The 27,394-nt window shown below is 36.0% G+C and overlaps 1 protein-coding gene across 5 annotated transcripts; it reads left to right on the top strand.

The window, feature by feature from the left end:
• The first annotated feature begins 1 nt into the window (after position 1).
• LOC145223091 (rho guanine nucleotide exchange factor 10-like) lies at positions 2-26,726 on the top strand. Of its 5 annotated transcripts, none has more exons than XM_080089415.1 (26): positions 2-1,103; positions 1,231-1,334; positions 2,119-2,230; positions 3,688-3,830; positions 4,792-4,857; positions 5,632-5,754; positions 6,064-6,136; positions 8,359-8,548; positions 8,972-9,143; positions 9,817-10,026; positions 11,013-11,220; positions 11,639-11,747; positions 12,183-12,296; positions 13,195-13,358; positions 14,120-14,273; positions 14,843-14,934; positions 17,051-17,169; positions 17,485-17,622; positions 17,778-17,857; positions 18,169-18,323; positions 18,880-19,021; positions 19,387-19,562; positions 20,037-20,183; positions 20,350-20,560; positions 22,629-22,821; positions 23,864-26,726. In XM_080089415.1, exons 1-26 carry the CDS (start codon positions 257-259, stop codon positions 24,023-24,025), a joined length of 4,404 nt encoding a protein of 1,467 aa, XP_079945541.1. In that variant the 5' UTR covers positions 2-256; the 3' UTR covers positions 24,026-26,726. The 5 variants fall into 5 exon arrangements, with proteins under 5 accessions (XP_079945541.1, XP_079945543.1, XP_079945540.1 ...); XM_080089417.1 differs by having other exon boundaries at positions 14,840-14,934; positions 22,632-22,821; XM_080089414.1 differs by having other exon boundaries at positions 14,840-14,934.
• Positions 26,727-27,394: the final 668 nt, after the last annotated feature.

The raw sequence follows: 27,394 nt of genomic DNA, 5'->3' as shown, positions 1-27,394 counted from the left end.
TTAGTTTGTTAACAAAACCTCACGGTGTTTTAGTGCTCCAAGTAGCCATACACAAAGCAGTTAGTTTGGACTTAAGAAGACTGAGATCATGCAGTTAATGCAGGAAGCGAAATCTGAAAGTAGTTTTTTTTTGTGAAATTTGTGGTAAAGTTTAAACAGCAAAACTTGAGATCACGAAGCTATATGACTGCGGTTATGTTGTGAGGTTAAAACACCAAAGAATAATTTTGTCTGTTTCTAGTTTTTGTGCGGGGCAATGGGGGATTTCATGAGATTTTTTCGTCGTCAAAAGTCAACTTCTAAAGGTGACTTGCCAGAAAATCCTGTGGTGCCATCACAATCATTTGAAAACCTTCCTACTGACATAAAGGAAGGTTCAAATGTGGATTTATCAGAAAACAACCAAAGTACAGCTGCAATTGATAATGAAGACCAGTTTTCTGAAGAAAAACATGACGACACTTTCAGGCAACCAAAAGGCTGGCGAAAATCCTTACGAAAACTGCGATGGAAAAAGAAGGAACCAAGTGTTAGCATTTCATCGGACAATATTGCAAGTTTGCCGTCATCTTCTACTGATGATGTTGATCCCATGACACCAAGAAAAGTTTCTATGAAAGTTAATAATAGGTGGTCCTATTCTCCGGACCTGTGTGAGGACAATGTTCCAGGTGCTAAAGAGCTGCGAGGCACATTAGAGCGCAAACTTAGTGTTAAGCTAGAAATGGATGAAACGTCACCAATGGAACGGACTAGGTTGTGGAAAAACAGTCACAGCATTTCCCCAACTACCAGATCTGCACAAAAACTAATCAGACAAACTCATTATGAAGAAAGAGAAATATCCCAAAATGACTCAGTTAACATATCAAATCATGATGAGCGATCCATCTGTGACTCTGTAGTTAGTGTTCCACAATCCTTGGATCTTCCCTCAGACCTTAACAACATGTCACATTTGTCTCAAAGTGAGCCTGCCTTTATGCAACAGCAACAAAACCATTTACAGATTTCTGAAAAGGGCAAATCTTCTCCAGGTCTCATGCAATGGGCTACTGATGAATTTAATCGGCAACAGAATAAAAATATTCCAGCTTTTGAAGGTATATGTATACACAAAATGATTTGTTTTTTTAACTTTGCTCTATTATATATGTTTTGTACGCATTGTCAAAATTTTTTAAACATCAAAAGGTTATTCGTAAAATTGTATTTGCATTGTTTTTATAGACTCAATACAGCAATACTCGGAAGTGCTTAAAACAACGTCCAGTGGTCCAAGATTTTCTGCTGATGAAACTCCAGAAGAAGAAGAAGAACCATATGATTTGCAGGTATCTAACTTTGGTGTTTGCTATGGAAAATGTTGAATACATATATATATATATATATTTTTATTAATTTCACTGCAACTCAATTACTTTTAAAGACTGCATAATTTTTGTTAAAACTAGAATATAATGCGAGTTGCACTTGGCCAAAACATTTAGACAAAGTGTGCATTTATGGCGATAATTAGTTCTTTGCTCTTGAAAATTTTCACATTTTAAATCAGTTGCTAATGTTAGGCGCTGACCATTTAAAAAGCATGACACTTGTTTTGTCCAAAATTCATTTAGTCCAGTGGTTCTCAAACTTTTTTATTGTCGGGGCTCAAATGGTATTTTTTAAGTGTGTAGAGAGCCGCAAAAAACGAAACCTTGAGAAAATCACTAAAGAAGATGACTTTGAAAGCTAAAATAGCAATGTTTGGTGGTTTTCTGAGGTCTGGTGCGAGCCGCCAAATAAGTAGTTGGGAGCCGCATGCGGCCCCTAAAGCCGAGTTTGAGAACCACTGATTTAGTCCTATGGAGCGACATAAACTTGCATGAAATATATTCCAAATATTAACAACACACAAACACACATATATATATATATATATAACAAGTATTTTTTTGGATTTGAGCCAATGTATTTTGGTCTTATTCGGTAAAATTTAGTTTCATTTAATTTTTTTTTTAATTTTTTTTTTAACGAAAAATCACTACAGCAATTTATTGACAGACATTTTTTTAACAATGGATAATATATACATACTATTTTGCGGCATGTCAACTTATTTATTTTATGTCACAGGACATAGACGATGTCTTGACAGATGCTGATTTAAGAGCAGCAACACTTCGAAGTCTACATGGGCAAAACTATGACCATCTTCACCCTCAAGACCCAATGCGAACTGTTACCGGTAATCCCCTAGAGCAGGGGTCACCAAACTTTTTTCGCTGCGGGCCGGATTAGTTTGAAAATGATTCGCACGGGCCACATAGTTTTCATGTCCTAGCGCCGTCTTTTCTTTAACTTAGCTGCAAGCACAAGGCGATATTTCTAGGTGCGCCAAGATATGGTCTTTTTACAATCCCATTTAAAACCTGGTGATGCGACTGTTAAATTGTATAGGTCGCCTCACATTACAAGCAATACTTATTACGTCACAAGTAACAAAAGAAGGCAATTGTTTGCCCACAATTGACGCTTGTAGTCTTGTCTGTGACGTAACATACCGGCTTTGGATCAATCCTGGGCATTGTGTTCCTATAAAACTGTGTAATATTATTCTACATATTCACACAGGAAAACTTTCGTGAGTAGTAGATTAATTTTTGAAAGTTACAAAGTTATCAATACGATTTGACAAACCAAAAAAGCTTGTCGCGGGCCGGATAAAATGACCTCGGGCCGTAGTTTGGTGACCCCTGCCCTAGAGAATGAAAACTTATGGTTTTGTTTAGGATTGTAAAGTGTGTTGTTTATGTACACAGCCTAAAGCTGAAATGTTGACATTACTAGGTACTGAAGATTAACCGTTGTGGATCCTTAACACATGAAATTGTCTGTTTCATAATACATTAGCATGTGAAATATTACAAACACAAATAAATAAAATCATGTGGATAAGTAGTAAATGTAAGTCCCATTTGTAGTAGAACATAATCTTGACATGTAATTGTGGTATAGTCAGTTTAATATCTTATAGTTCTCCTAAGTGTGCTTATAAATGTCCAATCAAGTTCAACAATCATTGTTTTTCCCGATCAAAAATTTAAAAAAGCAAGTTTTGCAAAAAAAAAATGATCTCTACTCGTTTTTTTTTCTAGTTGTGTGCTTGGCAGAACAGTGGTTAAGAGTTCCATAAGATTTTAAACTTCAGATTGTGTACTCTGATTCTCACATGGGTTATCATCCTTTTATGCACTGGTTTAAGCCTGACATTATTTTGCAGGCTTGTCATAATGCCTTTTTGTACATGTAAATTTATTATAAATCATTGCTAGTCACCACAGTGCCAAAACAATGTATTTCCACCTAGAAGTGATAACAGTCAATGACACCGTTGGCTGGATATATATCTATATATATCCAGCCAACACCATAATTTGTGTCTTTATAACCCAGCAACAAATCACTTATTTATTGGCACCTGTCTGCAGCCTTTTATTGGCACCTGTCAATGTTTGTCTAGTCCTGCCTCTTATTGTTTACAACTAGAAAAGTGTTTTAGTATTTTGTGCATATTGGTGTCCTCTGTGATAATTTAGTAGTCTTTGGTGCAAATCTTCAGCACTTAATGGCATTTCGTACTAAAGCTAATGCCATTAATATAATTGCTCTTAATGTTTTGTAATGTTGTTTGTTTCCACTCAGGGTCACTTATGCGAGGCAGGGCTGGCACCCAGTTTGAACGTGCTGCTGATATGGTATTGGAAAACCTGGATTATGACAACATGCCAGTTAATCATTATTACCAAGATCTTAATGCTGGCGAGTCTTCAAACCGATTGGATGCTGTAAGTGGATAACATAACATAAAATAAGGGTTTTAATCAGGGAGTCGAACCGCTTGTTATACGGGTTCAGGTTCGGTTCGGGTTCACTTCGTTTTGTTTTTAAGGGTTCGGGTTCGGTTCAGATTTTTAAAAATGTGTATTTTGGGGTTCGTGTTTTGTTCCGGTTTGGGCAAATTATCCGGTCCGAACCGGTTTGCGGTTTTAAAACCGGTTCAAATTTTCATTCATTTTAATTTAATTCTACCCATCATCTACGTGGCCTTATCAAACTCCAAAAGAATTTTGACCTTGCACTGTTATTTTGACGCGCTCTAAGTGTTATCTCGCGTATTCTGTAGTGCGCTGTTTTGCAAAAAAAATCACAAAATGTAAAACAGACTGCATTTTTTACTGGTTCAGTTCCGGTTCGGGTTACTCGCCAAACAAACTCTAAGGTTCAACTCCGGTTCGGGTTTTCAGAATCGTAATTGGCAGTTCGGTTTCGGTTGGGGTTCAATAAAATTAACCGCTCAAACCGGTTCGCGGGTTCGGGTTCAGTTCCGGTTCGACTCCCTGGTTTAAATTTTATTCATGACAGATTTTTAAACATGACTAAACTTTCTTTGACATACTTTGTGGGTAAACAGATGTTCGCAGAATTTTGTCATGTGTAAAGTTATGGTGGTAAAGAAACTTGAGAATCAATTTCGCCTTTCAAATATGCTAAGCCCTAACAAGAAAAATGGTTGAAAATCAAGGGTATATATATAGGTTATAATGTGTCAACTCAAGGTTATATAGGTTATAATGTGTCAACTCAAGGTTATATAGGTTATAATGTGTCAACTCAAGGTTATATAGGTTATAATGTGTCAACTCAAGGGTATATAGGTTATAATGTGTCAGCTCAAGGTTATATAGGTTATAATGTGTCAACTACTTTTAAAACGACGCAAAAGTTCAATGATTTAAACTTTTTTAGGATTCTAGTGAAAATGAACTAAAAACAGCTTCTGATGATGACGTTTACGAAGACTACGGCCAAAATGTGAGTGAAACTGTAACTAACTGCTGTCTGAGTATATAATATACAAACTCAAACAATATTTACAGACTTTCATTTTTGAACAAGCATAATGAATAATCCAATATGACTTTCCAACAATGAGCTGTTGTTTGTGTTTGTTAACCAAAATCTCCATTCAAGTCACAAATGTTGTGATCAAAGTAGGGATGGGTCGAGCCGAGCCAAAACCCCAGCACTCTGTACCAAGCATCGCTATTTTTGATGCTCGGTGCTCGGTGGAGGAGTTGCACAAACTTGCCCAAGCTTTTGCATATCGATGCCCTGTATATGAAACTAGTGTTAAAAAGGGTATCCAAAAACAAGCATGACTGTTTTATTGAATGGGTCAGATGTTGGAATAACGCACATTCCAGGGTTCAGTACAACTTAATACATCACTGGTGACATAACAGACCTAGGAAAGCTGCAAATCTAGCTTGGAATTAGGAATGTTTGTGACATCACAATGTACCAAGCATGCTCGGCCTAGCACCCAGCATTATCTTTGGATGCTTGGTGCTCGACAAAAACAGCAATTTTGGCACAGCCCTAGATAGTAGTACTCATAGTTTAGCATTTTTGTGATTAGTACTGTCAGTACTGACCATTAGATTAATGACATATTCCAGTTTACTGCACACTAAATTCTAGCCAGTACCAATCAAAGGCTGAGTAAAAGCATTTTCTATGTTAATTGCAAGAGAAAGTTGGACATGTAGGAATTTCTATTAACCAGATTTGTCTTTATTTTACCAGCTTGAAGGTTCCAGATGGGACAGCCAGGAGTTTGACTCATTTACAGATACTGATGATGAAAAATATGAAGAAGCAAGTCAAGAACCCAACAAAGCTGAACAGGGTGTATCAAAAGCTGACAGGGTAAGAAAATTACCACATGTAACTTTACCACTTGTGGATTTGTTTTGTTGTTTATCCAGTGGTGCTCTTTGATTTTTTATGCATTAACAAAGGAAAACATTTGTATTTTCTTGTGGAAACTAAATGTACATGTTGTTAAATTTAGCATTTATCTTTTGTTATCCACCTATCAAGTTAGTGTTTCAGTGCAAAATCGCAACATTTTGCTGTTATGTGCCATTTGTACTTTCCATGTTGTGGCATTAGGAATAAATATAAATGTTGGGAAGAAATATGACAATAATCTAAATTTTTTTTACCACTTTGTAGATCAGCAAAGATATTGGAAAGTTTAAGTTTTGGGAAAGAACATCTGTGAAGAAGAAAAACTCTTCAGCAAAAAGTAAGACGCAAATTTTGTAACTCGATGCTTTTAAGTTCCAGCCCATTTTCATGTAAATAATATTTTGCTATGAAGGAAAATTTTAAACAGTTTTAGGTTTCTTTTGCTAGGAAACAGATATTGGCTGTTAGACAGGCTGTTTTTTGTGGTTGTTTGACCTAGGCTTCAATTTGATTCCTTGGGTTTCAACCCTTTTCTATTCCTGGTTAACCATATGTATCATTCAATGTGCTGTCAAGCATATTTTGCAAATCATTAGTGGTTGGAGCAAATGCCTTGTATTTGAAAGGTTGCGGCTTCCATCCCTGCCTCAGCCAAATGATTCAACAAATTTGCATAAAAATGGGCGATTTGATGGCAGGCTTATTGTAAGCATAATTAGTGATGGGACGATACCAGGTTTTGAAGCGAGTACCGATACCGAGTACGAGTACCACATGTATATACCTTCGATACCGAGTACCGAGTACGATTACCGAGTACTTAAGTGTAGTGTTGTACTTAGTTGTATATCACTGGCTAATTTATCTGCCATGGTCGGGGTACAGGCTTGCACACACACATACCGAAAAATGTTATCACCACATGACAGCGAAAAAAATATACGTAACCTGGCGGAACTTTTTCCCGATTTTGTGCTGTCCGAAGCAAATATTGGCGTAAAGTTGCCCGTATTCTTATGGTGTAAATCGGCCTTCGGTACTCGCACGTTGGTATCGAAAACTGAGACAAAATATTTCGATACCGAGTACGAGTATCGATACCACTGAAATCGTTCGATACCATTGATACCGAGTACCGGGTACTCGTCCCATCACTAAGCATAATGCATTTAGACGTTGCCTGTCCATATGGGATAAAAATCAACAAGCAAACAAACATTTAAGTATTAGGGATGGGTCGAGCCTGAACCCGGGTACTCGGTACTGAGCATCTCTCTTTTTGATGCTCGGTGCTCGGCCGAGCGGTTGCACAAACTGACCCGAGCACTAAATGTGCATATTTTTTTTATTTTTATTTTTTTATTATTATTTTACGACAATCAGACGACAGTCCGTAAACTGAAAACTGTCCTTTGTCGTGTCACCATACGAGAAATAAACGTATTTTCAGATAAAGGGTAGTCGATAATAATAGTAAACAAAAGAGGAAAAGCGAACGAAAGAGGTTAAAATGTCAATAAATCTGCAGCAGAAATCAAAATCTATTACACGCATGCAGATATTTGTGAACGGCATGGAATAATAACAGTGTGTGGGCGTCTGTTAAATCAGGATGACCAAATAGCATGAAACGAATAATTGCACCAGGAGAAAGATTGGAAAGAAATGAAGCGTTAAACTTAGCGTTTTCTGTCAGAATATTCGAAACAGTAGAAAACAAAATTGTGCGAGGACGAATCAATAGTGGACAATTGAGAAACAAATGTTGCGTGGTTTCTACGGCCTGACATGCACAAGGGCGAAAGTGCCTGGGATTGATATTGAGTGGGCTATGGTTAAGTCGAAGCATGCAATGAAGGGCAGTTGTCTTAGGACAAGAGCCATGCAGATGTAAGGTTCTGACTGGATACGTAAAGAAAAGTTTTTTAACTTTATTTTTAAAAACTGAAACAGATTTTATCAATCGGATTTCTTTTGGAAGTTCATTCCATAAGCGGATAGTTTTGGGAAAAAATGAGTTATATTTGGTATTTCTGCGGCACGCAATGGGATGTATTTTGAGGGGATGTGCATATTCTTACTACCATACAGAGCTTTTGTTTGAAGGGGTATAGAAGAACAAAGATAACTGTTTATTTAAATGCGTAACGATTGTGAAAAAATGCATACTTCAGGGGCCTGCACAGCTTTATACACCGCTGGTGACATAATCGAGCTTGTAATGCTAAAATTTGTGTGAAATAGGGAATGTTTATGACGTCACAATGCACCCGAGCATGCTTGGCCGGGCACCAAGCATCGCTCGACCAAACAGAACACTTGCAGTTTTGGTACATCCCTATTAAGTATGTTAGTACTTCTGCAGAAACTACACTGTGTTATTAAGTTGATGCAAGTATTGTGACATGCTCAATTGCTCATTTTAATGCTTTTTACCTGCAGGCCAACTGAGGACCAAATGATATCACAATGGCTGACTTTCCACTTCTTTTTAATATTTCTAAAATGAGTAGCCCAATATTATGTGAATAACCAATTTTCAAAACTTTATTCACGCAGGTTTGGAAGTTGAACAAAGTACATTTTTGGAGGTTGATCTTGCAAAGCATCATCCTTCTCCCCAACTGCCTGTACTGGTGCCATCAAATCTCGACAAAAACCAGTTAAAACGAAGAAACATTGTGGCCTCAATTATCCTCAGCGAACAACTTTACATTGAATCATTGCAAAGACTCGAAACTGACTACAGGTGACTAAATTGGATGAAAATGTTTATTTTTCAACTAAAAGACAACAACAGCATCACCAAGTGGTAAAGTTTTTAAATACATAACAAAAAAGTGAGATCACATCTAAAACACGTTAAAATGATACATGAAGATGAAAAAGGTTGGACAATATCTTCAAGTTGTCAGGTAGTCAAAGGTAAATATCATGGCCAACAGTATTTAAAACTCTATGTAGCTGTATACCAATAGTTGCTATGTGCCCAACTCATACAAGCACCAAGTATTGTCCAGCAGTCGTATTTCTCAGGAAGCAATTAGTCGTTCATTACCGGAAATTTTTAAAGTAAGATAACACTGCAAAAACCTGCAAAATAAATAGTTTTAGCATTTACCTGGCAAAACAACCTATATCTTTGCTTAAACTTCAGTGTGTGTTTTTTTAGACAAGCTCTTTTGGATCACAAACCTCAGATCATACCACCTGAAATGGTGGAAAAGATTTTCTACAAAATAGCGTCAATACTTCAATGTCATCGACTGTTCCAGATCGGCCTTGAAACCACCACAGCTCATTGGGACGACCATGAATGTATTGGAGGAACATTTGTGGCATCTGTGAGTATCCTTTATGTTCAGTTATGACCAAGTATAAATTCAGTTAATTCTAGAGAAATTTAAGAGCTTGTGCATAGCCATGTATTTAAGATGATCAGTAGCGAATAGAAATTTATAAAGATGCTATCATAGTTGTTGTATGGTTATTTGGATGAAAGTTATGTTAATTAACAATGGCTCTTGGTGGTTTGTTTGTAAACTTTTGGCAGTGTTTTTTTTTCCTTTTTTTAACAAATAACATAGCTAAGGATCTATTAGCAAAATTCACATGAACTTTTTTTACAACTTGCATTATATGTTTGTGTTTACACAAATTTCATTTATCAGCTGCTTCTTACGACAAACATGATATATAAAGTATTTCCATACTTTTTGCATATCACTTGACTTTGTGACATCATTACCAAGCACTTCCATCAAGTCATGCATGCATAGTGTTTTAGTCAAGAGCTTTTGCCAAATCTCCAAACCTGGTAAATAGTTGTATATATGCAGGCAAATTTCTACCATTGACTGGCCAATTTTACAGTGCAATTTGGCGAAGCCACATGCTATTTCTTTAGTTTTGCAGTCCACAAATCATCAATAACTTTTGCATTATCGGACAACAGAAGTTTTGGCCAATGTGTTTTAGATTTTACATTTTGATAATTTTCTTATTGTTCTATCACAGTTTTCGAGTGGTATGGTTCTCGAGTGCTACGGAGATTTCATCAATAATTTCACCACAGCGATGGATATTGTCAGGAAGACTTGTGTCAGGAAACCCCAGTTTCTTTCATTCCTGAAGGACAAACAAATCGAAAGTCCAGATAGACTGAACCTCTATGGTCTGATGCTGAAACCTGTCCAGAGGTTTCCTCAGTTCATTATGTTTGTTCAGGTGGGTTAAAGTTCATAGAAAAAAATTGGCAACAATGTTAGGCTTCTGCTTACTGTATTAATTTTCTTGGGGCAATATTACAACACATTGTTTTTATGCAACCCAGTGTTTTTAATACAAAGTAAGTTAAATATATTTTTGAGTCCATAACCACCTTGTGACAAACAAAATATCAACTACATGCTAAATTGATTAAATTTTCATTAAACCCACTGTGGTTGCTATAAGTCAAAACAGTTCCCTGTCCAAAAATATTGAGAAGCACTTTCTTAGCCTTAAGTTTGAGGTAAAAACATTGAATCATTTTATTCCAACCATGCAAGCATATAAAACTTGACATCACCATTTGAAAAGCCACTTTAGTTTCGCTTTGATTTGGAATTATTCAAATTCTAAAAATTCCAAGACCAGTAATAGAACAAGCTGCCATAAAGTAAACTGGATCTTGTGTCTGCTGAAAGGGCTTTTCTCATTAAGTGCTTTATTGTTCAGTCAGCCAAAGTCAAGAACCCTTGTCACTTTACCACAGGTGGATCTTTTGTGGACTTGAAATGGGAGCCCTGACTTGACCCCTTTTTGCTTACCCCTACTGATCCTCCACACAATTTGTAAACTAACAAATGTTTGTGAGAAAAACAACATTTTGTGTTAGAAACATTATTATTTTTTTATTCAGAACTCAAAACATCATTAACAGACACAAAAAATGCACAAAAACTAATCTGTTTCAAATTTAATTTGTTTTGTATGCACTTTTGGTGTATTTAACCAATCTCTGTTTTATATAAATGATGTGTTCTACCAGCTACAAACAACTTAGAAACAAAAAATATCCATTTATGTATATTGAGTTTCTGTTGGCTATTACCACCATGCAAAATATTTCTGCACAACTACTTATTTTTGATCAGTGTGAATTATTGTTTATTTTCCCTTACAATACAGTTTGTCTTTTTTTGGTTAAACCAAACCTTTCCACCACTCAGGACCTGCTTAAGTACACACCCTCAACTCATCCCGACTGCATCCCACTTCAACTGGCCCTCACCGAGCTGGAGACACTCGCCGAGCGATTAAACAATCGAAAAGCCGAAGATGAGGACGCTGCTGACTTTAGAAGTTTGTTGGAAAACAGCAACCTGAAACTCACTACTCACACCAAGGATGGACGCCCAAGAAAACTTGTTAAACAAGGTAGAACAATTATAATGGTGTAATGTAGGTTCTCAAAATTGTTCTTTAACTTAAACCTTTGGTAAAATATATCGCCGATTTTCTTCAACACAGCAGTTGGTTACTTGACACACTTTTGCTTAATTATATCTACCCCAAAGCTGGTCAAATTTATCTCTGGATTTGTTGTGGAAATCGACAGAAAAAAACACAAAAGTTTAAAATGTTATCTAACACTTTGCATTAATGACATCAATAATTTTTAGCCTTTCATTGTGCTGATACGAGGTTTTGTACAGAAACAGCCTTTTTTTAGATTCCAAAATTGTACTCAAAAATTTTGGTCTTGTAACTGTGAGTTTACCTTTTTGCCAGCTTAAATATATATCAGGTGTAATGTTTTTTAGTTTTGATGATACCAAATTATTTTGCATTTTAGCTGAAATTCGGGAATGTGAACACAATGATGAAAACTTGATTGAGAAAATGAAAGAATGTTTACTGGTTCTTACAAATGACATGTTGATATGCTGTTCAATCACAAACAGGTAATGTATATTTAATGATGTTTCACATCAACTGGATTCTGAGATAGGACTTTTCTACCATGTAAAGAAATACTTTAACATCATGAAATTCTTCAAGGTGACCAATCTGTTAATGTAATGTACTTATTATGTAAAGTAAAAAGTGCCAATACTTTGAAATAATACAACTGTAAACACATATTCTTTCCTAGGTTCAGCCCTAAAACAGACCAGTGATCACATTTTATGTACTCATGTATAAATTGGTTGGGAAATTAAGTTTAATAATGTTTGATTCTGAAAAACTACTATGTAAATGCTACTTTACAGACTGTTGAAGCAAACTAAATCTAGGTTGTTTTTTTGTTTGAAATACTGTATTCATATTGGGAGCAATTAAAAGCATTGTAAAATTAACAATATATTTATCAACTTTTACCGCTGCTTATACATTAGTTGTCCGACCCCAACTTGGGACGATCGAAAGTCACTTACTCCTCGTCTTTCTTCTTCCGGCTCCTTGTCTGGTGCTTTGCACAGCACTGTCAAAAACTTCTCACTGAGTCTGAGGTTGAGTTGGCTTGTGTGTGTGTGTTGCATGGTGTAACATATATGTGTATCATGCAAATTACCATGTCCAGATGGTTAGTGACTTCAGCATATAGAGGTAGCAGGGTTTCATGGAATGATCAAAGTAGGGGAACTTACATTTCTGGCTGTTTTTGACAAAACTCAAACCACACACATGTAAAGGGGTAAAAATGGGTATTTAAACAACTTCAGTGCGTAATATGCACAGTTCTCCACGCTTTTATGTGTGCCATGCACTAGAATCGAATTTCCCCATATGTTTTTAGGAAAAAGATTGAAGTTGCATGTGGAAGTGTATCCCAAATGTCATGCATACGGTTTATGTGGTTGTGGTATGGTTTTTGGGAGGCAAAGCATGTGTGTGTGTTTATAGCTGCTGAAGAAAGCTTCTATGTTGCATGTGCTGCAAGTCATAGTAAATGTGTTGCCTCACTATTTGATACACAATATTCGGTTGTTTATTTACATAATTACATTGAGCACACATCACTCACTGAAAGAATGTTTTGAGTGGGATATAATTCCCAGTATAACCCATGCAGGCTTTCTTTGTTTTCATACTGATTTTACACTGCCTAAAGCCAGTCATTTATTATTTTGTGTAAAACAAGTGAATTGGTGGGAATAATTGTAGTAAAAAAGAAATAGCAAACAAAAAACCTGCATATATAATTTTATTCACTGATGTTTGTTTTTATGCAATTGTGTGAGGTAACATATCAGATGATTACAGAAATATTTCTTCAATAATATGTAGCAAGAGTGTTGGATTTTTTGAGTTTGATACCAGTTTTAAGTGATTTTAGATTACTTTAACAAGGTTCGTAAGCAATATATTGGAAGCAATCTTAACAAACAGCTATTTTCTTGCCAACAGACGGCCTCATCAAAGGGGCACTTCATCCACAAGCAAAGATATGTACAAGATGAAATGGAGGGTGGGTTTGGATGTTGTAGAGGTCATTGATGGCTCGTTACGACCTTCAGGTTTCGAAGAGCGGGAGTCTTTACATTCTGACTTTATTTTGCTCCAACAAATCAGTAGGTTCAAGAAAATCAAACTTTTTTAGCGTATCTTGTTAAAAATGAAACTTGGAAAATTGAAATAGGGATAATTAATTAAATTGAACTGCAAATTTGTGCTTTGTTTTTGCAAACTCTGCATTGTAGATATTACATCATTAAATAGAGCAGCTTTACCGAAGTAAGGATAACAAATTTAGTAGGGATGTGCCCAAACTGCAAATGTTCTGTTTGGTCGAGCACCGAGCATCTCAGGTTAATGCTCGGTGCTCGGCCGAGCACGCTCGGTGTATTATGACGTCACAAATAATCCCCTTCCTACGTTTTAGCTCTACAAGGTCTCTTACGTCACCAGTGGTGTATTAAGCTGTACAGGCCTCAGAAGTACACATTTTTACACCATCTAATACATTTGAAAAATCATTTGTTTTTTTCATAGACACCCTTTCGAACACTTGTTACATATGTTAGCAGGGCATGAATATGCAAATTTATTGCTCAGGTCAGTTTGTGCAACTGCTCGGCCGAGCACCGAGCATTAAAAACAGCGATGCTCGGTACCGAGTACTCGTGTTCTGGCTCCGCTCGGCGCATCACTAAAATTTAGTCAAACTGTCAATTTGTGCAGCATTTTTTTGCAAACTCTACATTGTCCATAATGTATCATTGACCAAAACAGTAACTTTTTTGTAAACAACAACATTGTTGAAATATTGTAGAGTTTCTATAAGCAGATATGTTACTATTGAAATTGTCAACTTGAATTCTTTATTTCTCAGACAAGCTTGTTGGTCAGCTTCAAACCAGCCATGAAGGAATTTCATCTCAGTTGATCGAAAAGTGCATCAACACCACCGAGACAAAAATCCGTCAAGCGGAACAGTTGGCAAGTCAACCAGAGAATTCGTCGTTTACTGTGAGATTTCCTGGAAAGTACGTCACAGTGTTTGATTTCCATTTAAAATAGTTTTGTCACAGTTTAGTGGCTTGTGAATTGCTGCTGCAAAAATGCCTAAAATATTTTAACCTAGCAAGTGTTAATAGTGTAATGTCACTATCACTCTTAAGAAAACAACAGTTGTTATCTGTTTGTTTGTTCAGAAAAACTGCTTTTGCCCAAGACAGTTTATTTAGACAATTTTTGCATTCCATTGAATGGCCTATCATCATGGAAGACTGCTAGTTTGCCTTGCCGTAATTTTTTGGTGTTATTTTAAAAAATACAGCCTGAAAGTTTAGTGGGGGGCAGTTTATTTGCCACAACTTACCAAAATAATTTTATTCATAATTTTTGTCCTGTTAAAAGTTCATATTTTGGGATAAATATTTATACATATATATATATGTGTGTGTATATATCATTCTAAATGGATTGGTTAGAGACATTTGTTTTATGAGACAAAATTGGTTTTCTTTTTGACTGGCTAATGAAGTAGACAATTGCCCATATATATATCTTGTACAGGATTGTTTGATTGCATCGATTGTTGTGTACTTAGCAGGTCAGACACTGTGACGAGGACATTGGTGTCAACATACACTTCACAAAAAGATGAATGGCTTGAAACTATTTCTCGTGCAAAGCTTGCTAACTGTGAGTAAACATGTTTTAGGTTTCTGGTTATTATGGGTCCCCTTCCCTGAAGGGGACACATATTGTTTTTGTCTATATTTTTTTTTTCTTTTTTTCTTTTTTTCTTTTTTCTTTTTTCTTTTTTCTTTTTTTCTTTCTAACGCAGATTTGTTCCCACGTTTTGGTCAAGAAAGAATGGTTCAAACTTTTTCAAATTTACACATATTACAGATATTGGTCTAAAGATGGTCCATGTGAATTTTGACCCCGTTTGAACCCTCGGTTCACCCACAGCCCCCCAAAACGTGAAATTTTTAGCGCGGATTTGTTCCCACGTTTTGGTCAAGAAAGAATGGTTCAAACTTTTTCAAATTGACACACATAATAGGTATTGGTCTAAAGATGGTCCATGTGAATTTTGACCCCGTTTGATCCCTCGGTTCACCCACAGCACCCCAAAACGTGAAATTTTTAGCACGGCTATTGTTCCCACGTTTTGGTCAAGAAAGAATGGTTCAAACTTTTTCAATTTTATACACATTACAGATATTGGTCTAAAGATGGTCCATGTGAATTTTGACCCCGTATGACCCAGAGATTCACCCGCAGGCCCCCGAAACGTAAATGTGTCTAACGCTCGTTTGGTCAAGAAAGACACTGTAGGCAGAAGTACCAAGAGAGTAACTCACTGGTTTACGATAGCGGGAGGGCTCAGCTTGACGTCGGACAGACGTTTTACGAGACATCGTTTCAGTGATTAGAAATCAGCTGTTTTGCACAGCAATGCTATGTCGTTTTATTAAGTTATCACTCACATTTTTAGTTTTGGCGAAGGTTTTACACCTATGACGTGATTTAAGCCTAATAACCGTGCTTCGGTTTTGTATATGTCAAGAAAAACTTTGTTAATAAAAGTTAAGATGAAAAAATTAACTTGACTTTTTTGCCAAATAAATGTTTTTTTAAATGCTCGCTGTCAGGTTGGCCGCCGCATGATCACGGGTTACTTAAGGTCAACTAGTCGGTATTACAAACACAGCTCAGAACTTTCTTCATAACGTAGCGTTTTTTTAACAATCAATTTAGGAGTCAATACTCAAGGCATGTATAAATTAGGCTTAACAGTATTGTTGCACACGAATGACGGCGTGCTATTGAAAACGGTGTCAAAAGGTCAAACAGTCGTTTGGCGTGTGCACCCTGAGAGGTTACTACAGGTCAATGGTACTCATTTTGCGAAACAAAGTTAAATGAAAAACAATTTGTTATGTATACACTTGTAGCAAATTGCTTTTTAATTTAAAGTGTCTGTAACACAACTGTTACAGCTTTCTAAAAAAAATTGCCCGACCTTGGAGGACTATATCTGGGTTAAAGCAAGAGATTAGATTTAAGTCTTTGTTACGTTTTTTTAATGTTTTTGTAATTACATGAATAGTGCAAAAAGAATACGAACAATTTTTTTTATTGTTGGGTTAATGCTTTCTAAAAATTTGTCCTTAAGAATGTAAAAATCACCGCAACATTTGTTTACCGTAAATCCGCACAAACATGCGTGTGGGGACCCATTAGTTTTTGTTTACAAAAACAATCATATGTGTAGATCAAATGATGTGTATAGTAAATTGGTAAATATCGTATAGAATATATAAAATGGAAGTATATCAGAAAGCCACTCTTCTAGTTTTCTTTAAATTGATGTAGTGACACTAATCTCAAACTGCTTCGGTTCCTAAGCAATTGCTTGTCTATTAGGTTATGTTCCTCTGTGGGTTATACCTAGTTTTGGCATTATACATATTTGGTGAGGCATAACTTTTCAGTCTGCATGTCTCAAAAACTAGAGTGCCATAATCTGGCCTTTATGGTCAATCCCTTGTTACCAGCTGCACTGTTATAACTAGTGTGATAAACAAAGGGGGAAAAAGAACTAAATGCAAGCACGTCAGAATGCAACAAAAACTCTATGCCATCATTCAGTGTTATTTACCCTGATGAAGGTAACCTGTATAGGACGCCAGAATAAAAATACAATTGCCAGAAGAGCTCTATAAATTTGATAACTTACCTTTAATGTGCACCTATTGATGTGTGTTATGTGATACAAGCTGAAACCAATGGTGGTAATCCATTTCAGCTCCATCCAATATATCTGGATGGTACAGACCAGACAACTTGCATAGCGGATCAGATTGGAAAACTCCATTGTTCCTGAGAAGTTTATCAGCGCATTTATCTTACAACGACAATTTGCAAGTAAGCACAAACATGTTAATATATACTGCCGGAGAATTTTATTGAAATATTTAGCATTGTAAATAACACTCACCTCACATATTAAATAGAAAAGACAATGGGGTATAAAATGTGCACTCATAGATTTTAGGTGAGAAAAACTGCAAATTTACAGCTTTTATGAATACAAACTTTACTGAAAGTTTGTGCTTATAACTCTGACATTGACAACAGCAATTTCTAATGAATCTGCATTGCAGAGTATTTACCTACATGCTCTTTGATTCTGATTAATAAAAGCTGTGAATTTTTGAAAACTCAAAAGTATTCTTTTAGGTTCAATGTGCCCACTCGTTTATGCCGATGAGCCATGTTACATTGTTGTGGTTGTCATGCGCTGCCAGCACAGTGCTTTCCATTGTCAGTGTTTATTACATCACAGAAGATCGTGTGGAGAAGGTTCATGTCATGCAGGTAAACACATCAACTTTTTTACTGTTAAATTCATTGTGTGTTTTTGAAATGTTCAAAATATGTTGCTGCTTGACTAAAATAAGACTGTGTCTGTGATAAGTAACAAGTAACTGTCCTTGTTATTCCTTGAATCTCACTCACATCGTTAATTTCAGGTTGAAAGTTCGGTACAGTGTATGCAGCATTGGAATGTCAATGGATTTTTCTCAGTTTGGTTGGGAATGGAATCTGGGTGGTAAGAAAATTTGTTTCTAATGTCTCTCATTGGTTACCATTAATCATAACAACAACATTTTTTGACAAGTACATTTGAATCAATGTTGAGCTTTTGTTTAAAACTTTATAGAAAAAGATACTTGCTTTATAGATGTCATTCACGTTTATGACACTGTTTTTTTGACTTATTTTATGTTATGCTCTTGCCTCAACATAATATTTTGTCAATTGCCTACCTTGGAAAATCAAAAATGAAACAGCCAGGAGTCATATAAATGTTGTTATTTGTGTCTTTGGAATCTAGTTTACGAAACCCAAAACTATTTTCAGCCTCCTGGAATACTCAACAGCAAATGGGGTTTATCGCAAGATCAGCGATGTTCCCATGCCAACCATGTCTTCGGTGATGATAATGGAAGCACACAGAGACAAGTTGTATGTGGGATTGTTGGATGGAACACTTGCAATGTACAACAGACCACCAGGTATGCTGAATCAGGATGCACTTGCGCTTGAACTATACCTATTTTGTTTAATCGCATAACCAATTTGTCGAGCATATTTGTGCCTAATGGACGATAACAAATAAATATCTTGGGATTTATGATTCTATGTAATTAAACAAATTATGCTATTCTTTAGATTTGTCTGTACTGTTTTGAAACTCAGTTTATTGAATTTTTGCATGTGTTTGTGGGATGTAGGAACCTTACTTTCCTGAGCACTGGTACTTTTCAGATTGGACATGTTTTTAATATTTTGGAATTCAAAATTACACTGTTTGACACCTCTAAGCTTCACAATTGACTACATACATTTTCTTATCCTACAAGAAAAAAGTGTACTGCACATTACCTGGTGTGTGGACACAGCGTGTACATTTATTGCTGTTTAAAGTGTTGTTCTGAGGTTATGTATGTTGACATGCACAATTTAAATCGCAGAAACCATGTTCAGCACTATTAAAACAATTTATGTTCATCATTATTGATGCCTATAAATTATAGGCTATTATAGTGTTTTAATTTTCATCTCCATTAGGAACAAAGGATCTTTACCACGTTGCATCGATCACTGTTGGAACCGGACCTCTGACTTGCCTATCTCCTTATGATGACAAGTTATGGGGATGTTCGGGTGACAATGTGGTTACTATCGACATCGAAACATTTCAATCGGAAAGGTATGTTTTTTAATATTTATTCCTAAACATTTTCTTTACGAATACAATACAGATGATAGCTTCAGAGTTTTGAGCCAATAACATCTCTATGAAAGTTTTGCTTAACCCTGATGGTACCACTATATGTTACCATGGAATGTAGTTGGGGCTACTGATAACTGAATTATGTTGTTGGAACCCCCTAATTGAGTGTCCATAAAACCCATGTGTTAGAAAAATCCTAGTCAGTGCCAATTTTATGTCCAAGAAAAAAAATTTGGGGGTAGCACATCAGTTTATATTACAGTCGGAATTTCGGCTATGTTTTGCATATCTTACTGTTTTGTAAAACTTTTAAATCAGTACAGTAACAAATTTGTTTTTAGTTCTCGCTCTCTTCTGCTGAAAGGTGAAAGTTTGGTCGTGAACTTGGTCACTCGAGTTGGCCACGGATTGTGGGTTAATTTTCGTGACAAGTGCACATTATTTCTTTATCACCTCGATTCCCTGGAGCGATTACAAGACATGAACCTTGCTGGTGTCATCAAAGACTTTGTACAAAGTAAGTAGACCGTAACACTAAAACCTAATCAACTTATAAAAGTAGTTAAATTCGAGTTCAGATAACATTTTATATTTTTACTAACTTTAATTTCCCAAATAGTTTGCTGTAATGTATTGGGATTTTTTTATTTATAATTATAATTATGTCAGAGTTTGATATTCAATATGTGATGCATGGATAGTCTTCAGTTTGCAGGCCAGTTTTGGCTCTTGCAGACCTTTGCTGTTTTATTAACTAAAAGTGACATTTTGTTATATGTCTGATTGCATCATAAAGATTGGTTTTACTATATAACCAACTTTATGTGTATCTCTATTCAAAATAGATATTTGGTACATGCGCACATCTACTGTAGATTAATATTTACAACTACTGGCCTTTGCTGAACTTTGAAATCATAATCTTGGTAGCATGTAAACAACAGACTATGCATGCAATATTCGAGTACATTTAACCTGCTTATTTTTCCAGGACTTGATCCCAGTGAAAACATCAGTGCTCAATGCCATGTTACAAGCATGTGCAGTGGACATTCTCAACTATTAGTTGGCATGAGTAACGGTTTGTTACTTGCAATGCCTCTGCCCAAACTACCAGGTTCTGTCCCCAAAATCACAGGTAACGTTTTGTTTTTTTCTTTTTTTTAATCTGTTAAGTATGTGGTCACTTTGTGTAGTGCGTCCCAGTTTAGCCATAAACCCCAAATATTTCAAATGTGTTTTTGCACATTTGTTTTGTTTTATTGTGTTGATTCGAATTTACATTTAACCATCATTATATTCAGGTCCGATAAAAATAAGTCGTCACAGCATGAGCCAACCTCTGACCTTTCTCTTTGCCCCATCGTTGCCAAAGATTGTGCCGACCGATGACACTGAGGATGACTCATCCGTTTTTGACCAGGACCTGCCACCGCCAGTGCCAGAGAGAGATGATTTGGACAAAACTGTGATGGCCGACTTAGGAGACTCCAATGATAACTACATCAATATTAGGTAACTAAGCAAATGCGTTCAATTGTTTGTTTTATTGTATCAAAGCAACAGCAAATTTTAAGTCCAAAACGGCAAAACTGTACTTCTTTATCACCTAAGCAATTCTACTAAACATGGCTGGTATCAATTTGAACTTGTTGACCTTTTCTTTGTGATTTTGGTGAATGTGCTATTTATGGGTCCCCTTCCCTGAAGGGGACACATATTGTTTTTGTCCGTATTTTTTTTTTCTTTTTTCTGTCTAACGCTGGCTTGTGAGACCCGTTTGGTCAAGAAAAAGTGCTTGAAATTTATTGAAATTTGGACATATGTTAGATATTAATCCAAACTTGGTCCACCTGAAGTTTGACCCCAAATTACCCAGCGGTTCACCTACAGGCCCCCGAAACGTAAAATTTTTAACGCTGGTTTGTAACGCTCGTTTGGTCGAGAAAAAGTACTTTAAATTTATTGAAATTTGGACACATGTTAGATATTAATCCAAACTTGGTCCACCTGAAGTTTGACCCCGATTGACCCAGCGGTTCACCCACAGGCCCCCGAAACGTACATTTTTTAACGCTGGTTTGTAACGCTGGTTTGGTAAAGAAAAAGTACTTCAAATTTATTCAAATTTGGACATATCTTAGTTATCAATCTGAACTTGATTCTCTAGAAGTTTGACCCCGAATGACCCAGCGGTTCACCCACAGGCCCCCGAAACGTAAATGTGTCTAACGCTCGTTTGGTCAAGAAAGACACTGTAGGCAGAAGTACCAAGAGAGTAACTCACTGGTTTACGATAGCGGGAGGGCTCAGCTTGACGTCGGACAGACGTTTTACGAGACGTCGTTTCAGTGATTAGAAATCAGCTGTTGTGCACAGCAATGCTATGTCATTTTATTAAGTTATCACTCACGTTTTAGTTTTGGCGAAGGTTTTACACCTATGACGTGATTTAAACCTAATAACCATGCTTCGGTTTTGTATATGTCAAGCAAAACTTTGTTAATCGAAGTAAAGATGAAAAAGTTAACTTGACTTTTTTGCCAAATAAATGTTTTTTTAAATGCTTGTTGTCAGGTTGGCCGCCGCATGATCACGGGTTACTTAAGGTCAACTAGTAGGTATTACAAACACAGTTCAGACCTTTCTTTCGTCATAACGTAGCGTTTTTTTGACAATCAATTTAGGAGTCAATACTCATGTATAAAATAGGCTTAACAGTATTGTTGAACACCAAGGACGGCATGCTATTGAAAACGGTGTCAAAAGTCAAACAGTCGTTTGGCGTGTGCACACTGAGAGGTTACTACAGGTCAATGGTACTTGTTTTGCGAAACAAAGTTAAATGAAAAACAATTTGTTATGTATACACATGTAGCAAATTGCTTTTTAATTTAAAGTGTCTGTAACACAACTGTTACAGCTTTCTAAAAAAAATGTGTTCAAAATCCGACCTTGGACGACAATATCTGGGTCAAAGCAAGAGATTAGATTAAAGTATTTGTTACGTTTTTTAATGTTTTTGTAATTACATGACAATAAGAGTGCAAAAAGAATACGAACAATTTTTTTTGTTGGGTTAATGCTTTCTAAAAATTTGTCCTTAAGAATCTAAAAATCACCGCAACATTTGTTTACTGTAAATCTGCACAAACGCGCGTGTGGGGACCCATTTGTTTTTGTTTACAAAAACAATCATATGTGTAGATCAAATGATGTGTATAGTAAATTGGTAAATATCGTATAGAATATATAAAATGGAAGTATATCAGAAAGCCACTCTTCTAGTTATTAATTGATTTGTGTTACTTCCAATCTCATCAGTAAAACAACAATCTTGTTGCAAATTAAGCCATTTTTACTTACAATTTCAGTTTTTCATAAGTTCTATGTTATTAAAAACTGGAACTGTAACCCACAAATAGTTCACAAGAAGATTTTTTGCAAATTGAAGTTACTATTAAAATCATTGTCACTAGCACAAAAGGCACAGATAGATTTGCCACCCACAAGTTTTAAGCCATGAAAGTGTAGCCCTAATCTCATTTTAGTTTTGGTAATGCTTACAATTTTTCTTTATCAGTAGACAATCACCCCCGAATGGACCCACCAGCCCCCGTGCATCTTTCCTTGTAAGTCTGCAAAGTCCCCCAGTACCCCCACGACCGGGCGAGTTACAGTTGAGCAACACCCACTCCATGTCAAGCGAGAAGCTGCCAGAAGATCGAATGATATATGAGAACATGACACTGCAATCCATTGTGAGCCCAAGAAAGGTAAGAAACACAACACAGTTTCCACCACACAAAATACAAATTCAGATATTTTGGATTTTTTGTACTGTTTTTGGTTAGATTTTAGTTGCAGTTCACAATTGCAAGATATCACAGTGAGCACTTTAACAAATAAAGTGTTGAAGAGTTGCAAGTGTGAAGCAAGTTTGCCTAAAGAAAACAATTTGATATGGTTGCCAGGTAACAACACAACCACCAATCAGAACATTTATACAGCTTGTAGCTTGAAATAGCATATGAAAACAAAAGTGCTGTTTCCAGGGAAAATACTTCAAAATGTGATATGCCCCTCGAAGTTGTAACTAAACTTTATTACAAGACTTTGGAGTACAGTTGACTTATTTGGGATATAGTTTATGAAATTAGGAACACATGCATAGTAGAAGGCAAATGTTGTGACTAGTTATGTTACAGCTACAATACAATAGTTACAAAAACAAACTATAGTTGGGCATTTGTTGGATATAAAGTACTTATATTATTTGAGAAAAGGTACATTTAAAAATCAAAGTACTATGATTTTGTTTTGACTAATGGTTATAAGAAAACATTTTGTTTAATCAAAGGATAGTTCTGCTGAATATAGATAGTATCACCAGCTGATGCAGTTGAAAACATTGGAAAAGAATCAGACAAAAAGTTGATAAATTTCTTATGTTGAGTCTTAGTAAATTGTTTGTTATGAGTTTTAGTGTTTGGTTGGTTCCAAGCAGAATCATTGATGGCGGACAGTAGTATTAATTTCAGAAATGAGAAAATGCAGTTGCCTAGGCTAGAACTGAGCAGATAGATTGTACAGATGCAAAGAGCCTAGATTTTTTAGTACAGGTTATTTAACAGGTTGAGGCCAGATTTTAGGTAAACTTTTCACTTTCTTATTTATTTTGTATGAGTATGTGTACAAAATTGGGTGAACCGACTAAAAGAAAATGCACAAATTAACATACAATCAATTCTGACTAAAATTTTGTCTATTTGACAAACCTTCCGCCAAATTACAAGCCTCACACACTACTCTCTTCAGCTGACATTTGTGCATTGGAAAGAGGAAAAGAAATCGCGACAATGTCCGGTGATAGTTGCATGTGGAGAGGGTTATCGACACTTCGGTGGAAAACACACGAAAAGTGTTAATCCAGAAGTAGGACAACAAGTTCCTACTATTATGTGTTGGAAAATTGTATAAGATTTTACTTACATCTTAACATTGTCTATTGATTTTTACTGCCTTTAGGCTATATAGCTTAAAGCAGTTTATTAAAACTTATTTTATCCACGCAAAAAGTGTGCTAAACATTTTGAGTTTTAAAGGATAAATGATAACAATATTGTCACTTTGTTCTTTTAAAATGCAATTGGTTGATCAAAAATGTATTTGTCATTTGTCACAAAAACTACATTTACTAGCATTGTTTATCACACAAGTAAGCATTTTGTATAAAAGTGTTTCGGTTTTACCAAAGCAGGCATTTAATGCCTTTGTTTTTCCTAATGGTGCAATTCTATGTTCCTTACAACCTGCATTTTCTTGCTTTCTGATCACTGCACATGTGGTGCAACTTTTTTCAGTGCACTTAATCCAGTTTTGGTTGTGTTTCTGACGTGAATTTCACCATTTCATGTTTATATTTTAATCATTTTAAAACGTTGCTTTTACTTGCTTATTGGTTGAATTTTACTGTTTTATCACCAAAGTATTAATAATTGCACGAAATTTGAACTAACTTGAACTTTACTGATTTGATTGTTAATTATTTTAAAAATCTTTACTGAAGTTGCATTTTATTAACAAACTTTGTGCTGTTTTCAAAATAGATATAAATCCTATTGCAAATGAAACTACTGCAAATCATTTATTGCCAAAAATGTTATTATGAAACAACATACCGGCAATCTATCAATGTTGCTAATTTCCCTACCACTTATGTTGGGACTAGTTTAATTAAGTACACTGTTAACGATTGTGGCATATTATTTAAACATGGGTGCTTAGGTAAACTATTAGATTGTGTTTGTTTCAGGTGCATACTGTTTGTGCCGTGTTATTAAACTGTAACATTTTGGTACTTTTTATATCTGTATCACGAACAGTTTAACGGTGCAAATCTATGTGTTGCTCTTTTCATATATCGTCCAATGCGACCTCTGGTTTATAATGTTTTTGTCATATTGTTTTGACAAATTTGTGGCAGTGGCAACTGACAGTTGAATGCTGGCGTTCGACTGTCAATTGTCATGTGACATGTTGCGTGGTTTGTGTCAAAATTCACAGCATAATATCAAATCAGTAAAAAATTTTCATGTGTGACCATTTTGTTTGCAATATTTCGCTAATTATTCTTCATACTCTTTACATATGATGCCTTTCAAACTTACTTAGTCATAACAGCATGTGACACCTGTCACGCAATCATGGGCACAATGTAAACCTTTCAAGAGCAAATTTACTGAAGTATCACTATCTGAAAGCACTGAAATTGGTTTTGAACCTATTGTATCACAACATTGCCATTCCAAGGCAAACATTGCCATAAAATGTTACCAGTGTTCAAATTAGTTTTGTTGGATTCCTAAATTGCTCAAACATGACATTGACAATATTTTACTCGTCACATTCGTAATTTTTTTTCCTGTGTTTGAGACAGAATTTCACAAAAGTGTTTCCCAAAAACTTTCCTTTGGAAATAAGCAACGTTATGAGTGCAGATAAACTTTGCTACCGCGAACACTGCTGGTCAGTTGCGGTGGACTTTCCGTATATTTAATATTTGTGTCAGTTGCATGTAGGTTGTCACACTCTGCCTTGCACACATGCACCTCGCGCTATTTTCTACGTCACCAACATCGTTTGTGACGTCATTATTCATCGCGCGCACTTTTTGCGTCACTTTAGCATGCAAGACCTTGTTTGTGTAATGAAGGCATCCTGTACATAAAATTTCTGCCTCCCAAATCACTTTTACCTACAAAAATGTGCGTTGTCTTTGCATCCGCGTGTTGGCGCTGTGGAGCTGTTGCGTTGAAATAATTTACCGCTTTTTACATGTTGCTGCGTTCGTGTGTTACTACTGTAGATGTGAATGTTTCAGCGTAGTTCTGTTTTCTTGCGGTGGCTTCGCGTTGGAAGTCTTTGCATTTGTTCAATGCAAGTCGTTTTATGATGTATAGGATGAAAAAAAAATTCTGAAGTTTTTTTCGGGATTTTACAGGTGTTTTGTTGGGGACAAGGTGGGTCATTAGTTTGTTAAACCCTCCTCATTTTACAAGCCTGTTATGACACTTGCCGTCCCATATAATTTACCAGTTGATTGCATATAACATTACATACAATCGCATTCGTGTAATCGTTGTGGACAACTTTTTTCTAGAAATGCATTCGGATGTTTTCAGATCAGCCATAAACAAAATTATTGCGACGATTATTTTGCAAGTTGTCGTCAAGTTTTATTTTTTTATTTTTGACTCCCTGATCAGCGTGGTAAACCGATCCGATCCTCTTTAAAAAAAAAACAAGGACGGAAAAGTTAGTAAAATTGTGGCACAAATGATGCCGAGTGCAAAGTTTGCCCCAAATCAAGCCCATTTATTTAAACATATGCCCGAATCCGATTTACAACTCTAAAACTTGTATTACTTTAAATCACACGCAAACTAAACGACTACACGTTTAACTTATCTGTATCCTACAAACGCAATAACTTGTTCGTGAAACTCTCGTGTAACGTTTTGTTTCTTTTCGTGTGAAAACAAATTGTGTTTTTATTTTCTCTTAAATTGAAGCCCTAACTTTTCGAGAACGAAATTCTATTTGTTTGTTTGTTTTTTCGTCTCTCTTTTGTCAACTTTCTTAACTTTGTGAAAAGCTGAATAAATTTGCTTACTCAATACACGGCTGGTGCAACTTTCTGCTGAAATTAAACAATCTGTTTGCAACCAAGAACCATCCAAACCCCATTCAAAACATACATCATGCAGACGTTATGTTTTTGATATAATTTCTTTTTAAGTCCGTGTATAGTGTTCCAAATTATAAAAACTTGTATCTGACCCCTCTGACCGATTATCGACAATTAATGCTTGTTTCAAGTGTTCAAACTTTGAAATGTGGGAAACAGTTTCCTTAGGAAAGCAGAATCGGTCAATAAAAAGTTAATAATAAGTATTTCGCCAATAATTGTTCTAACGCAAATTTGTTTTGATCGACTTAATTCCGACATGAGTTTTTTAGACTCATCCATAAAGAAGAGCAAAATGACGTTACGCTAAACGCTCTAGTAATACTGACATCATATCCTTCTTACCTGAACACGGTGCGTATAAAGAAGTATTTGTACACACTATGTTCTTGTACGGTCGTCGCCGCTTTCCAAAGACGTGAAACGCTTGATCTCCACCACCATGACGCGGTTACGCAACCCGTCACAATTACTCATTGTAACGTCACAGAGTGGATAAAGCTGCGGCGGGCAAGTGCTCGCATTTGCGACGGGACCGTGGACGTTTTCGAACGTTCCTCGCTAAGTGAAGAGCCCTCGAGTAAGAGGAGGGCTTGTTC

Source organism: Phallusia mammillata, chromosome 4 (genome assembly GCF_965637545.1).
Source record: "Phallusia mammillata chromosome 4, kaPhaMamm4.hap1.1, whole genome shotgun sequence".
Lineage (NCBI taxonomy): Eukaryota > Metazoa > Chordata > Ascidiacea > Phlebobranchia > Ascidiidae > Phallusia > Phallusia mammillata.
This window is presented reverse-complemented; position numbering and strand designations above follow the sequence as displayed.